This window comes from Pristiophorus japonicus, chromosome 3 (assembly GCF_044704955.1).
Source record: "Pristiophorus japonicus isolate sPriJap1 chromosome 3, sPriJap1.hap1, whole genome shotgun sequence".
In the NCBI taxonomy this organism is placed as follows: domain Eukaryota; kingdom Metazoa; phylum Chordata; class Chondrichthyes; family Pristiophoridae; genus Pristiophorus; species Pristiophorus japonicus.
In genome coordinates, this window is record NC_091979.1 from 195,146,259 (window position 1) to 195,162,600 (window position 16,342).

The 16,342-nt window shown below is 42.9% G+C and overlaps 2 protein-coding genes across 4 annotated transcripts in view; one reads left to right on the forward strand and one right to left on the reverse strand.

Moving 5' to 3' along the window:
- Window positions 1-9,587, forward strand: part of LOC139255081 (flagellum-associated coiled-coil domain-containing protein 1-like) — a 147,287-nt gene extending 137,700 nt beyond the window's left edge. The window contains exon 15 of the mRNA XM_070873870.1: window positions 9,371-9,587. Coding sequence (XP_070729971.1) covers window positions 9,371-9,587 — 217 coding nt within the window. The remainder of the gene's footprint in view (window positions 1-9,370) is intronic.
- A 1,746-nt stretch (window positions 9,588-11,333) lies between these two features.
- The window catches only part of usp40 (ubiquitin specific peptidase 40), a 227,813-nt gene continuing 222,804 nt past the window's right edge, over window positions 11,334-16,342 (reverse strand). For all 3 annotated transcript variants that reach the window (XM_070876177.1, XM_070876175.1, XM_070876176.1), the window contains one exon: window positions 11,334-15,459. In XM_070876177.1, the coding sequence (XP_070732278.1) occupies window positions 15,339-15,459 (121 nt within the window). In that variant the 3' untranslated portion in view covers window positions 11,334-15,338. The remainder of the gene's footprint in view (window positions 15,460-16,342) is intronic.

Consider the following 16,342-nt stretch of genomic DNA (forward strand, 5'->3'; position numbering starts at 1 on the left):
CATCACTACCTCCTGGAATCCCGATACCCGCCTCGATCGTAGTTACACCCTCCTGTCCCTGACCACAGACCAAATTTGAATTAATTAATCTAAGAGGTGTGATTGCCTCCTGGAACACAGTGTCCAGGTATTCTCCCCCTCCCTGATGTGTCAGTGTCTGAAGCTCGGACTCCAGCTCATCAACACGGAGCCGAAGTTCCTCGAGCTGCAAACACTTACTCCAGTCAACCAGTTCCCACATGCAACAGCCTGCCCTGCCATCTCTAATGTAGTTAATGAATTAAGTTTTGAAGGTTTAGTTTATAATCCCAGCTCTTAATTTAAACCAATGCGCAAGAGAGAGAAAAACTGATCAACCAATCATTTCACTGCTCTCCTGTGATGTCACACTTCAAATCTTTTTACTTATTATCCTCCCAGGTCAGTTGGTGCTGCTTCAGCCTTGCTCCTTTTGTAGTTCCCGCTGCTCTCGCGATGCTCAGGCCCGCTCCTTTTGTACTCCCCGCTTTTGTACTCTCCTCTAGGTGGTAGAGGTCGCAGGTTTGGGAGGTGCTGCCGAAGAAGCCTTGGTGAGTTGCTGCAGTGCATCTTGTAGATGGTACACATTGCAGCCACGGTATGCCAGTGGTGGAGGGGATGAATGTTTAAGGTGGTGGATGGGGTGCCAATCAAGCGGGCTGCTTTGTCCTGGATGGTGTCAAGCTTCTTGAGTGTTGTTGGAGCTGCACTCATCCAAGCAAGTGGAGAGTATTCCATCACACTCCTGGCTTGTGCTTTGTAGATGGTGGAAAGGCTTTGGGGAAACAGGAGGTGAGACACTCGCCGCAGCATACCAGGACTCTGACCTACTCTTGTCACCACAGAATTTGTGTGGCTGGTCCAGTTATGTTTCTGGTCAATGGTGACCCCCAGGATGTTGATGGTGGGGGATTCGGCAATGGCAATGCCGTTGAACGTCATGGGGTGGTGGATCATTCACTTGGCACTTCTGGCTGAAGATGGTTGCAAACACGTCATTGGGGATATTCATGGAGCCTCTTCCTTGTTTAATTGTCCAACACCATTCAATACTGGATGTGGCAAGACTGCAAAGCTTTGATCTGATTCAGTGATTGTGGGATCGCTTAGCTGTTAAAAGCATGATGTTTAGCATGCATGTTGTCCAGTGTTGCAGCTTTCCTAGGTTGGTATCTCATTTTTAGTTATGCTTGGTGCTGCTCCTGGCATGCTCTTCTGCAATCTCCATTGAACCAGGGTTGGACTCCTGGCTTGATGGTAAATTAAGGTAGAGGGAGGGATATGCCGGGCCGTGAAGTTACAGATTGTGGTGGAATACAATTCTGCTGCTGCTGATGGCCCACAGCGCCTCATGATTGCCCAGTTTTGAGCTGCCAGATCAGTTCTGAACCTATCCCATTTAGCACGGTGGTAGTGCCAAACAGGATGGAGGGTGTCCTCAGTGTGAAGATGGGACTTCGTCTCCACAATGACTGTGTAGTGATCACTGCTACTAATGCTGTCATGGACAGATGGATGCATCTGCAACAAGTAAATTGGTGAGGACAAGGTCAAGTATGTTTTTCCCTCATGTTGGTTCCGTCACCCCCTGTTGCAGACCCAGTCTGGCAGCTATGTCCTGCAGGACTCGGTCAGTAGGGGTGATACCGAACTACTCTTGGTGATGGACATTGAAGACCCTCACCCAGAGTACATTCTGTGCCCTTGCTACCCTCAGTGGTTGTTCCAAGTGGTGTTCAACATGGAGGAGTACTGATTCATCAGCTGAGGGAGGGCGATAGGTAGTAATCAGCAGGAGGTTTCCTTCACCTGAAGCCATGAGATTTCATTTGTAGTCAATGTTGAGGACTCCCAGAGCCACGCCCTCCTGACTGTATGCCACTTTGGGTGGGACAGGACATATCCAGGAATGGTGATGGAGGGTGTCATATTTAACTCTGAAATGTCAGGCTGTTGCTTGACTAGTCTGTGGGACAGCTTTCCCAATTTTTGCACAAGGCCCCAGATGTTAGTGAGGAGGACTTTGCAGGGTCGACTGGGCTGGGTGTGCCAGGTAATTCGTCCGGTTTTATTATTCTTGTTTTTCGTAGCATTTGTTACAATTGAATGACTTGCTAGGCCATTTCAGCGGGCAGTTAAAAGTCAACCACGTTGATGTAGATCTGGAGTCACATATAGGCTAGACCAGGTAAGGACGGCAGATTTCTTTCCCGAAAGGACATTAGTGAACCAGATGGGTTTTTACAACAATCCGGTAGTTTCATGGTCACCATTACTGACACTAGCTTTTTGTCCAGATTTATTTAATTAACTGAATGGGATTTGAACTCAAGTCTCTGAATTATTAGTCCAGGCCACTGGATTACTAGTCCCATAATTTAACCACTATGCTACCGTTGTCAGACTGCTTGTCCGACGTCTAGTTCTGGATGAGCAGAAATTTTCTCCAATTGAATATCGGGAAGACCAAAGCCATTGTTTTCGGTTCCTGCCACAAACTCTGTTCCCTAGCCATTGATTCCATCCCTCTCCCCAACTTCTGTTTGAGGCTGAACCACACTGTTCGCAACTTTGGTGTCATATTTGACCCTGAAATGAGCTTTCGACCACATATCCACAGCATAACTAAGACTGCCTATTTCCACCTCTGTAACATCGCCTGTCTCCGCCCTTTCTGAAGTCCTCATTCATGCCATTGTTACCTCTAGATTTGACTATTCCAACGTACTCCTGGCGTGCCTCCCTCATTCTTCCTATGTAAACTAGAGGTGCCTGTGTTCGAATTTGCACCCAAGTCCCGCTCACCCCTGTGCTCGCTGACCTACATTGACTTCCAGTTAAGCAAAGTTGATTTCAAAATTCTCATCCTTATTTTCAAACCCCTCCCTCCATGGCCTCGCCAGATCTATAATCTCCTCCAGCCCACCCCACTAAGCCTGCAGAGACTAAGAAGCATTATGGCATCCAAGGAGCCTCAAACTGAATGTTCTGCTTTTGAACAGCTATTTACCATCAAATGCTCTCTCTCTCTGATCTAAATATCAACTAAAAGAGCAGACCGAACTCCCAACATCATTGGCACTTAATGAATCCTCTAACTGCAGTCTTGCCACGTGAATGATAAATTCTGAATGGTGCAGAGTGGCTTCATGAGCTAGGACAGGGGAACAGGAATAGGCCATTGAGGTTCCACCATTCTATTAAATCATGGCTAATCCATTTACTGGCACCATTCTTCCACATCCCTTGATGCCTTTACCTAACAAAAATCCATCAATCTCAATCTTGAAAATGTTAATTGATCTAGCATTCACAGACTTTTGGGGAGAGTTAGCCTTTTTGTACATGCGCACTAGCTTTAAATAATGTGTATATGAACATCTAAATTTTTTTGTGCTTCTACGGTCCCTAGTTTCTCACGGTTTAGAAAATACTCTTGATTTATCTTTCTCGGATCCAAAGTGGATGACCTCACACTTCCCCACATTGAACCCCAACTTCTCTCCCTGACCGTGTTAATTGATTTGTGCAGATTATATTGGCTGAAGACACCACTGGGAAGGTGCAAGGACGTGTGTGATACATGCATGCACAACGGTGCTGAGTTTCAGAGGAAACTGAACTGCTCAATTACATTCAGTCTAATGAAAATGGCATTTAATGGGTCTCACGTGCACTGGCCATATTAGTATAATAAAGCTATTTAGAGCTACTCCAAAGGAAACCTAGATACCTTTGCTGAGGTGCTTTGAACACTACATATATATCTGTCACTAAAACACCAATAGGGTCTCTGTTTTGAACTCTTGAGATGTTAAAGACGCTTGTCCATTAAATAAATTGTATCCATATTATATCTAAAGTATCAACATAATATGCTTGACTTTCTTGTCGTGTTTACCATGGAGGAAAATGTGAGGCGGTGCGGGAGGCTGGGAGTGGACTATAAAGGACCAGCGGCCGTGAGTCGTCGGGAGTTCGTGGTCGAGGAGAGGCGGTGCAGGGATTCGGGAGCGGCCTGTAAAGGCCCAGCGTCAGTGAGTCGTCGGGAGTTCGTGGTCGAGGAGAGGCGGTGCGGGAGTCCGGGGATCGGCGGAGGCCTATAAAAGGCCAGGCGGTGCAGCTGCAGCAGGGAGAGAAGGCAAAAAAGTAGAAAGAAATCAAAAGGTGATGTCACAGCCAAGGGGGTAAGTGATTGGTAAGTAGTTTTTATTTTTCTTTTTTTTATCAGTAAGTAACATTTAGCATTGTTGCCAATTTAAGTTTATCTAAGGGTTAAGTCATGGCAGGACAGCTCGGACACGTGTTATGCTCCTCCTGTACTATGTGGGAAGTCAGGGACGCTTCCGGTGTCCCTGACGACTACGTATGCAGGAAGTGTATCCGGCTGCAGCTCCTGACGGACTGCGTTGCAGCCCTGGAGCTGTTGGTGGATTCACTCTGGAGCATCCACGATGCAGAGAATGACGTGAATAGCACGTTTAGTGAGTTGGTCTTACAGCAGGTAAAGGGTACACAGCCAGATAGGGATGGATGACCAACAGGAAGAGCTGTACAAGGAAGGTAGTGCAGGGGTCCCCTGTGGTCATCCCCCTGCAAATCAGATACACCGCTTTGGGTACTGTTGAGGGGGATGACTCATCAGGGCAGGGTAGCAGCAGCCAAGTTCATGGCACCGTGGGTGGCTCTGCTGCACAGGAGGGCAGGAAAAAGAGTGGGAGAGCTATAGTGATAGGGAATTCTATTGTAAGGGGAATAGACAGACGTTTCTGCGGCCGCAACCTAGACTCCAGGATGGTTTGTTGCCTCCCTAGTGCAAGGGTCAAGGATGTCTCGGAGCGGGTGCAGGGCATTCTGAAAAGGGACAATGAACAGCCAGTTGTTGTGCTGCATATAGGTACCAACGATATAGGTAAAAAACAGGATGAGATCCTACGAGACGAATTTAGGGAGCTAGGAGTTAAATTAAAAGGTAGGACCTCAAAAGTAGTAATCTCAGGAATGCTACCAGTGCCACGTGCTAGTCAGAGTAGGAATTGCAGGATAGCTCAGATGAATACGTGGCTTGAAGAGTGGTGCACAAGGGAGGGATTCAAATTTCTGGGACATTGGAACCGGTTCTGGGGGAGGTGGGAACAGTACAAACTGGACGGTCTGCACCTGGGCAGGACCGGAACCAATGTCCTAGGGGGGGAGGGGGAGGGGGTAGTGTTTGCTAGTGCTGTTGGGGAGGAGTTAAATTAACATGGCAGGGGGATTGGGAACCTATGCAGGGAGACAGAGGGAAGTAGAATGGGGGCAGAAGCAAAAGATAGAAAGAAGAAAAGTAAAAGTGGAGGGCTGAGAAACCAAAAGCAAAAAGGGCCACATTACATAAAAAGTGTGTTAGAAAGACAAGCCTGAAGGCTCTGTGCCTCAATGCGAGGAGTATTCGGAATAAGGTGGACGAATTAACTGCGCAGATAGCAGTTAACGGGTATGATGCAATTGGCATCATGGAGACACGGCTCCAGAGTGACCAAGGCTGGGAACTCAACATCCAAGGGCATTCAACATTTAGGAAGGATAGACTGAAAGGAAAAGGAGACAGGGTGGCATTGCTGGTTAAAGAGGAAATTAATACAATAGTAAGAAAGGACATTAGCTTGGATGATGTGGAATCGGTATGCGTGGAGCTGTGGAATACCAAGCGGCAGAAAACGCTAGTGGGAGTTGTGTACAGACCACCAAACAAGAAATTAGGGATGTATGCAATAAAGGTACAGCAGTTATCATGGGTGACTTTAATCTACATATTGATTGGGCTAACCAAACTGGGAGCAATGCGGTGGAGGAGGATTTCCTGGAGTGTATTAGGGATGGTTTTCTAGACCAATATGTCGAGGAACCAACCAGAGAGCTGGCCATCCTAGACAGGGTGATGTGTAATGAGAAAGGACTAATTAGCAATCTTGTTGTGCGAGGCCCCTTGGGGAAGAGTGGTAGAATTCCTTATTAAGATGGAGAGTGACACAGTTAATTCAGAAACTAGGGTCCTGAACTTAAGGAAAGGTAACTTTGATGGTTTGAGGTGTGAATTGGCTAGAATAGACTGGCAAATGATACTTAAAGGGTTGACGGTAGATAGGCAATGGCCAACATTTAAAGATCACATGGTTTTTTACTCCAGACAGGGATGTACAATTGCTAAAAAGGGAAATTAAGGACAGTGTTAAATCCAAGGAAGAGGCATATAAATTGGCCAGAAAAAGCAACAAACCTGAGGACTGGCAGAAATTTAGAATTCAGCAGAGGAGGACAAAGGGTTTAATTAGGAGGGTGAAAATAGAGTACGAGAAGCAGCTTACCGGGAACATAAAAACTGACTGCAAAAACTTTAGATATGTGAAGAGAAAAAGATTAGTGAAGACAAACGTAGGTCGTTTGCAGTCGGATTCAGGTGAATTTATAATGGGGAACAAAGAAAGGCAGACCAATTGAACAAATACTTTGGTTCTGTCTTCATGAAGGAAGACACAAATAAACTTCCGGAAGTACTAGGGGACAGTGGGTCTAATGAGAAGGAGAAACTGAGGGATATCCTTATTAGGGAAATTGATGGAATTGAAGGCCGATAAATCCCTGGCGCCTGATAGTCTGCATCCCAGAGTACTTAAGGAAGTGGCCCTAGAAATAGTGGATGCATTGGTGATAATTTTCCAACAGTCTATCGACTCTGGATCAGTTCCTATGGACTGGAGGGTAGTTAATGTAACACCGCTTTTTAAAAAGGGAGGGAGAGAGAAAGTGGGTAATTTATAGACTGGTTAACCTGACATCAGTAGTGGGGAAAATGTTAGAATTAATTATTAAGGATGAAATAGTAGCGCATTTGGAAAGCAGTGACAGGATCAGTTCAGGTCAGCATGGATTAATGAAGGGTAAATCATGCTTGACAAATCTTCTGGAATTTTTTTGAGGATGTAACTAGCAGAATGGACAAGGGAGAACCAGTGGATGTGGTGTATTTGGACTTTCAAATGGCTTTTGACAAGGTCCCACACAAGAGATTGGTGTTCAAAATCAAAACACATGGTATTGGGGGTAATATACTGACGTAGATAGAGATCTGGTTGACAGACAGGAAGCAGAGAGTCGGGATAAACGGGTCATTTTCAAAATGGCAGGCAGTGACTAGTGGAGTACTGCAGGGCTCAGTGCTGGGACCTCATCTCTTTATACTCAATTCCTTCATCCAAATTATTGATCTATATTGTAATGTCTCCAAGTTTGCAGATGACACTAAACTGGGTGGTGGTGGTAGCTGGGAGGGGGATGCTAAGAGGTTGCTGGGTGACTTGGACAGGTTAGGGGAGTGGGCAAGTGCATGGCAGATGCAGTATTTCCAGCATCCGCACTATTTTGCTTTTTTATTTATTAATTCACTGGATGTGGGCGTCACTGGAAAGGCCAGCATTTATTGCCCATCCCTAATTGCCCTCGAGTAGGTGCTGGTGAGCCACCTTCTTGAATAAGTGGCTTGCTCGGCCATTTCAGAGGGCAGTTATGAGTCAACCACATTGCTGTGGCGAAGTACAAACAGCAGAAAGAGCGTACAACAAATCAAGCACCCCACTCACCTGTCCCACCTGTGACAGAGAGACTGCATTGGTCTCATATTAGAACTCGCATCCACACTAATATGAGTCATCTTTGACTCCGGGGGAATGCCTAAGACATTGCTGTCACATATAGGCCAGACCAGGTAAGGACGGCAGATTTCCTTCCCTAAACGACATTAGTGAATCAGATGGGTTTTTATGACAATCCGGTAGTTACTGACGCACACTTTTTTTATTCCAGATTTATTTAATTTATTAAATTTAAATTGCTGCCGTGGTGGGATTTGAACTCGTGCCTTCAAACCATTAGTCAGGGCCTCTGGATTACTAGTCCAGTAACATCACCACTATGCTACCGTACTCATACCCACTACCCTTTGTGAAAAAGTGCTTCCTGATTTCAACTGGCTCCAAACACATGGTCCTTCCATGCAAGTCTGTAGTTGTAATTTAAATACAATGACGAGTAAACCAGAAAATCCACTGGGCAACCCTACCCAGCATGAACAAGCTGGCTGCCCCTGTTGCCTAGTCACTGATGCCAGGTACACCTTTGCCAAGCCGAGGCTGGGCCAGGGTTCCAACTGAGAGCTCCCGATCCCTCTCTCCTGCTCTCAAGGCCATCTCACAAACTTTGTTCTAAGGCTTGGGCGCCCCTGTGGATCAGGGCGTTAATCGCATTTGCATTCATTCTGGCAGACTCCCCCGAAGGTACTGCAGGAGGCTGCTGGAACGACTGACCAATTTCAGGGCCAGTGTATCTTCAAACAGTTAACAAAAAGAGATCTATGCATCCTCTTTGTGGGGCTAAGGCTAGGACCTGAGTCAGAAAGTTGTGGGTACAAATTGCAGTCCAGAGACAGGAGCACAAAATCTAGGCTGACACTCAGACTGCAGTACAGATGGACAGCTGTCTGTCGGATGAGATGTTAAACCGAGGCCCTGTCTCTACTCGCGGGTGGATGTTAAAGATCCCGTGGCACTATTCAAAGAAGAGCAGGAGAGCTCTTCCCGGCATCCTGGCCAAAATTTATTCCTCAACCACCACCACTGAAACAGATTAGCTAGCCATTATCTCATTGCTGTTTGTGAGACCTTGCTGTGCGCAAATTGGCTGTCGCATTTCCTACATTGCAACGGCGACTATACTTCAAAAAGTACTTAATTGGCTGTAAAGCAGTTTGGGAGGTCCAAAGGTTGTGAAAGATACTAAATAAATGCAAGTCTTCTCTCTCTTTACAAGGGAATGTTTATTAAAAATCTACTTAATTAAAAACAAATTAAAGAAAGACCCAGATACACGGATAAGTACCATTCATTTGTTGTACTCACCCTTACCAGTGCACATGGATTGACAATTTACTTCATTCTTGCTGTAAACTTTCCACACCTGACTGTAAAGTACAGCAACACTTTTCATTCCCCTGGAAATAGAAATATCCAGTATTTAAAATAACATAACATTTTATTTTGATTCTAGAGCTAAGCAGAAAGTGCATATGACACTTGGGCAACTTTACAAAACTGACTTCAAGTCTTTTTCTTGTTGTTAAATAGTCTGGAAGAACTCATAATATCTCAGTGTAGAGGATTTTCTGTCACTTGCATATAAAGCAATGATTGGTGGGAGCATGTCCAGGTGGATTTCTGGATCTATCCGAATGCTCAATTTCCATAGAAAGTGCATAGGAAGTTCTACTGTCATTGGACAAAAATAAATCACCATGATTTCTTTCCCCCTCTTTTTTCAGGCAACTGTTTGCTTTAAAGGCTGAAGAACTATGTGCTCTTAATGCAGCAATAGCGGAGAGGGAGAGAATACAGCAGCTTGAAATGAAAGCGAGTCTCCAGCTCACCCTGCAAGAACGTGCCAGAGCCGCTGCAGCCATCAGTCCGACCACAGCTGGCACAATGCAGCCAGCACCTTCTTCAGCTTCTCATACAGAGCTCAACAAACCAGAAGACTAGAACTTGTCCATGTGTATCTTATACTGAGGAATTCGATTGGGTACAAAACTATAGCCGAGAAACAAAAATCAGCAAGGATCCTTCAACAGTTCAAAAAGAAAAATGGTTTCAATGTATAAAAATAGATTTCAGCAGCCCATTGTTTGGTCAACAGAATAAATTTGGAGTTTGGTGCCAGTTACTTGTAACATGCCCGTATGCAAAATATCTGTCCCCCAGTCTCCAGTACCTCACCCAAGTACCCATTCTGCAGATATAAATATCAGTCTGCTGTTCTAACAATAGTGAACTTCAAAGTCAAGCATGATCCTCTCCTTAATTGGTGTCCAATCATATACACTTTCACCTCGGGTTTCTGTATAGCAATTGGCAGAACTCCCAATTGTTATACAGATGCACTATCCGAACAGGTGGTGGAAGTAGATTCAAGAACTTTCAAAAGGGAATTGTATACTCAAAAATGAGAAATTTGTAGGGCTAGAACAGGGGAGTGGGACTAATTGGATAGCTCTTTCAAAGACCTGGCACAGGCACAATGAGCCGAATGGCTTCCTTCTGTATTGTATGATGCTTTAACTCTGGCAGATTTATCTATGGCTGAGGCCAATTGTGGGCCTGTCCCCTTACCACTGCTGCAACTGTGATTGTCTATCAAATCTGGGTTCTGCATCATTGATATGACTCAGTATGACATACCACCGTATATTTACTCACTGAATTTTGAGAAAAGGAAAATCCAGGCTTGATAATTTTGTTTTTGTTGTCATCAGAGCTGAATCTCATCCTGAACCAACATTCACACATGAAAGAAAAGAACTTGCATTTATATAGCACCTTTCACGACATTCCAAAGCACTTTACAGCCAATTTAGTACTTTTTTGAAGTGTATTCACAGTTGTAATATAGGAAATAGGTCAACCAATTTGCACACAGCAAAGTCCCACAAACAGCAATGTGATAATGACCAGATGTTGGTTGAGGGATAAATATTAGCCAGGACACCGGGCAAAACTCCCCTGCTCTTCTTCAAAATAGTACCTTGGGATCTTTTACATCCACCAAATATGCTTCCAGTAAATCACTATGCTCTTTCAATTCTGGCCTCTTGTGCATCCCCGATTTTCATTGCTCCAACATTGGCAGCCTTACCTTCAGCTGCCTTAAGCTCTGGAATTCCCTCTGCCTCAAAACTTGACTCTTTGACCACGCTTTTGGTCACCTGTCTCAGTATCTGATATGGTTTGGTGTCAAATTCTTTTTCACAACATTCCTGTTTGGCAGCACTTGGGACATTTTACTAGTTTAAAGGTGCTATATACATGCAAGTTGTTTTACTTTCGCATAATGCCTTCTACACAGCCAAATGTCATGCATGTTCAGACAGCATATCCAACATCCAGTAGGCTTCAAAATTATGGTGTTCTTAGCGGTGTAGAATTCGAGGTACAATAATCAGATAAATCCATAAACCACATTCAACGGAACCAAATGGCTCACCAAAGTTTTGCAGGGTGACTGGAATGGGGAGGTCCCATTTCTATTTGTGCTTAAGTCAGAGTTTAAAGTTATCCCCTGAGGAATGCAGTCTGTCTACACTCTTCCAAAGGTTCACTGGAACAGTTAGTTGTATGTTACATGAACCTTGTCCCATCAATTCAGACAAGGTCAACCTGGATCAGTTATATAAAGTCAATCAATAAAAGCCAAACCAAAACTCATATGAAAAGCACAATCACAATAGAAGATGATTTTTGTATAAATTCTTTAATCAATTTATAGAGCTTTACATAAGAACTTATTGCACTCGTGCCTGTCCTAGATAAAAATAAACCAATTCCAACATCTTGGGAAAATTCATCAAGGAGACTCTCCCTCTTTCCCACAAAACGTATTGATAATTACTTGGTAAACAACTGATTGCTACATTGGAAAGGATTATTCTGCATCAGTTTGTACTTTCAATAGATGCTGAAGCCCTTCTGAGCACCAGTTTGCATCCTTGTTAGTCCCGTGAGAGTTTGTGTCTTTAAAAAAAAAAGGCCATAACATGGAGGGACGTGACATGTGCAATTCCTTCAAACCAAAATCTCAATTCTTCCATTTTTAATACATGATTTACTTTTATTTCTGTCTTTCTTGCACCACATTACAAAACCATCTCTCCTTCTTGCTTGTCTCTAAATCTAATTACTGGGGTCTGCATTCTTTACAGCAGGGAACTGCATAATGTTCTGATGAGACTCTTGCAGGGAATTCCCTCAGGGCTTCTCCCATTCTGTTGCTGTAACTTTGGCAAAAGCTCAGTGGAAATTGCGGTAGTGGAGAGGTGTCCCCTAGAAAGTTCCCAGCATCCATCCCTTGTGGTAATGCGCAGTTGAAAGGCGGCCAAAACAGCAATGACAACTTCAAGCTGCATTCAAAGGCTTTGGATAAAGAATGGGTCAATTCAAACCATTTGCAAATATTGATTAGATCCTGAAGTAATTGAGCACCAGCAGAGGTGGTCTTGTCATTTGCCATATCATTTAAATATATAATAAATTTGTGGCTCTTCCTTCATTAACAGGATTTCGCTTTTTAAAACTAAACTAAGCACTTCCTACACTTGCCTAGCATCCTTTCCTCTCCACTTACTCCATCCACTGGAGGGAGGACAAGAAAGTTTGGGTTATGGTTGCTTCAGGACCACTCAATAGTTACAGAAGTCCCCATCAGTGCCTGAAAGGGAATACATTTCCCAAACTTTTTTATGCCTAAACATGGGATGCTCCACTGACTGAAAATAAGCAAATCATGATCTGAGTATCTATTATGTGAGCATTGCATTTCATTTCATTTGAAGCTGACATGAATCGTCTCCAAGTTACAAAGAGGCCACAGATGAAGAAATGCACAGGTAAATCCAACCCACTGTCACTGCTAGAAGTGTGGCAAAATCTGAGAACTGCTATATGGAAAGGGAGATAGAGATCTCATTGAGGAACTCATCTGGGAACTACTGAGGCGTGCCAAATGCAAGAAGAATCTGCATCCAATTCACAGACTCTTTCAGACCCAAAGAATCAGTGGAAAAATGGCATTTTACAACATTCACTGATACTCTAGCTGTTACTTGGCATCTACTGGTACAAAGTAAGTAGAGCACAAAGCACTAATTTTGGATAAATATGTTGGAAGGGATATCTAGCCCTAAAGGGTTAAAATAATTCTTAAAAAAAAACAAATTAGGGCTATACCAGTTATTGGTTAAAGAAAAATCTCTAAACTGATCATTTTTAAAAGTCTTTAAGGATTCTACATATACTTGGTCTGCTGTTACTGAAAGAAATATAAAGTTAATGGTAATCAAGCTCAAAGACATCTTGTAATTTTCTTCCAGCTTTAATCGCACTAACTCGTGTAAAATAACCCATGTTTCTTTTTTTCTTAAATACCTTGGGAGCAGGCTGTTAAAGTGCTTACTAAAATTCGCCATAAAACTAGCTTTCAAATTGGCCTGTGTTACTTCTTGCTCTGCCGCCCCACAATTGGAGCAACTGCTTCCAACGTTAACACGAGCATGGCTGAATTACTTATTTCTATTGGGTGCAGGTCTGCTGAAGGCTTTTCGTCTCAATTTTACATTATTCATTGCTTTTTAATGATCTACCATTTGGGCAATGCGAGGTACACGTGCAACGTGCCACAACATGCCATGTAAAACCTCTAATGCACATCCACACCTCAAAGAGTGAAGTAATAGATCGTTCGGCAATATGTTATTCCACTTTACATTTTTTATAATAAGACTTGTATTGAAATAAAGCAAATAAACTTGATTTAAAACTAAAACAATTGCAGCAGCAACTTAGTACCACACTTTATCCTGAAATTATTCATTGGTATCTGGAGCCCAAATTATATTTTTAAGGCTACATTTTGCATCCTGTTCTGCTTGGAGAAATAGAATTTTATACATTTTTAATATTTTTTTTAATGCAACAAAATGTCAAGGCTGATCGACGGTGTTTACAAACTTCATGGCAGGTTTTGCATATTTCCAATTGATTCTCTAATTGCTCCCCTCTATTCTCTATTATTCATATCTTATTGTCCTGTTAGATAAAACATATAACAGATACATTGTCCTGAAAAGCCCACTGCAGATCGACACATAATCACTGTGGCCCCAGCAGCAGCAAACACTCCTGTGTGTTTAGTGAGGTCTGAACGAAGTCACAAAAATGGTGCCTGTCCGCCAGTGTAAAGGAGACAAATTTCACCCTTGCAACAGCTTACCTTTGAATGAATCTCAGTGGAAGAGGTTAATGAATGCAAATTGAAACTGGACTCTCCATTCCAAACAAATCTGTTTTATGCAAACAGCAACCAGTAGTTTATAGCTGATATAATTTGGCAGTAAAATTCTGTTAAATGGGGTCTGTAAACAACAATTCCTTAATCCAGTTTTAAGCAATCCACATGCTTAACAAAACTGTCCCCTCACTTCTGTGCTACTGAGTGTCAGGTATGGACTTGGTAAGGATTTGCTTCTATCTGGTTTGTACTTGATCGTACTTACACCAGCAGAATACACATAAATTCAAAGAGGAAGAAAGCCTTTATGATATTGGCAATAGGTAATTGGCCTATCGTACTAGCCATATAAGAAGCACCCTTTGGGTGCCCTACAGCTAGTCCATCCTATTTACAAGAGGTTAGTTCTCTTTTTAAGGCATTGGGTAGCCCGGGTGGCAAAATGACTAGTCCAAAAAAAAGTAGCTTTCTAATCATTGTGACAGTTAAAATAGGAAAACAATGACCCTATAGAAGATGTTACTCCACTGGCAACATCGGGCCAAATATAAATATTTTTATTTCTTTCCATACAACATGTATTCTGAGTCTACCTCAAATTAGAGCATTTGTGCATCAACATTAAAGAGCCAAGCTTTCTCTGTACTGGGAACTCCTGAGGTTACATGTGAGGGACACAGTCCTTGCCAGCAAGTCAGGTTCTCACTGAAAGTCAAGACCATAAAATCCACTTTAGCTGAGATTTTTCGATCTGCCCTGTGTTTTTAAAAAATCATTTATGTCACAACCACAAGTTTTGCATGGGATAAGAGCCTTTACATTGGTGTGAGATCTACACTGGATTTTATGGTCCCATGAAATTTTGATCAGTACATCAATCATATCTGAATACATGCAAGAGGGATATTTCCACAAGAGCACATTACCAAAATACTATGTAAAGCATAGACAGTTGCAACACTGGGCGCTCCACAAGGTAAACAAACGCCAGTTGCTGGTGTGTCAGATGCTTTGACTTATTTCTTGGGAGGGGATTCCCATCTATTGCATAGGTATTTTAAAAATGAGTTTTGAATATTTGCAAGAAGAAATCAGCTTTCTTTTTAAATATTGATTGAAATATTGATTTAGGCAGTTACTGAAGAAAAAAAAATCAAAAGTCCATTGGAGAAGGTGCTTCTCTGTTCTGATGCATTCTGTTACATCTCTCCTCTCAGTTCGAGAGGGTAGAAGAGAACCAACCTTATCAGGGCACCATCAAACTGGAGTGAAGAATCTGACAGCTCTTGCCAACTTATCCTCAAACCTCACTTTATAATTGAGATCACCAGTTGCCTTTAGTCCTTTGTATTTAGTAGAAGGTGAATCACTCTGTTCATACATTGCTCTTACTCAGCTCTGCAATTCTGACAGTTATCGCAAGAGCTCATCAGCTCTTCCAGATTCCACAACCGTTATCTGAAGTCTGCCACACTGATCGACAACGCCACCTCAGGTCTGCGGATCCGAGCACGAACTGTCTGTCTTTCACTACTTTCTGGGGCATCTCCGCTCTGATGGGCAGTAGCTTGTTGACTGTTAAGGAAAAAACACTATGTTGGTCTGTGTGTTCAGAAGTACTTAAGCTTATAATCCTATGTACTGTTTGATGACACTCATGTGAAACGCCTTGGGACATTTTACTACGTTAAAGTCGCTTATATAAATCTAAGTTGTTAAGGGCGCAGATTTTGTTTTTAAACAAAACTTTAATTAGGCAAGTGTAAGATTCAACACTTCAAGTGCTGCAAGCCATTTCTACTCTCGCAGTTACAAACACTAATACTATTAAACACACTGCACTATCAAGAGTTACATTAGAAACATTGAAGGATTTTTAGAAATCAGCTATTCATGTACAATACAATAATCTCCATTCTTGCTGCCAGCTGTTCTCCTTTAGCAATGGGCCAGGTAAATAAGCCGATTGTTTGTTCAGGATTTAAACTGCTGTGCTACGTGTGCTCATTGGAGAGGTGGCACACTTGCTGGTCTAGTATTCTTAACTCAACATGATTCAAATGAAACTCCTGCTCGGAACTAGAAGACTCCTAATCTCTCAGGATTACACATCAATAACTATTTAATGCACACGGGATGTGTATTTGTTGACTCTTCATTATTCTCCACTGAGAAAAATGGGAACTGTGATTTCTAGAAATCTACATTTTCCACTTTTTGTTCCCCTGGGAGAATTGCTTCTCCTGTCTCCATATCCCGATCTCTCCAAATTGGTAATCTCTCTCGTGCACCTATTGTTTTCTAGACGTAATCTAATCTAGTTGCAAACTGCAACTGTTTACACCCCAACTGAATGTTTATACAGGATGATTTGGACACTAAGTATACTGCATATGGTTCCAGGCACCTTACTATAGGGAAGCATTCTGTCCTTGGGAGTACAAAGAAGGGCAATTGT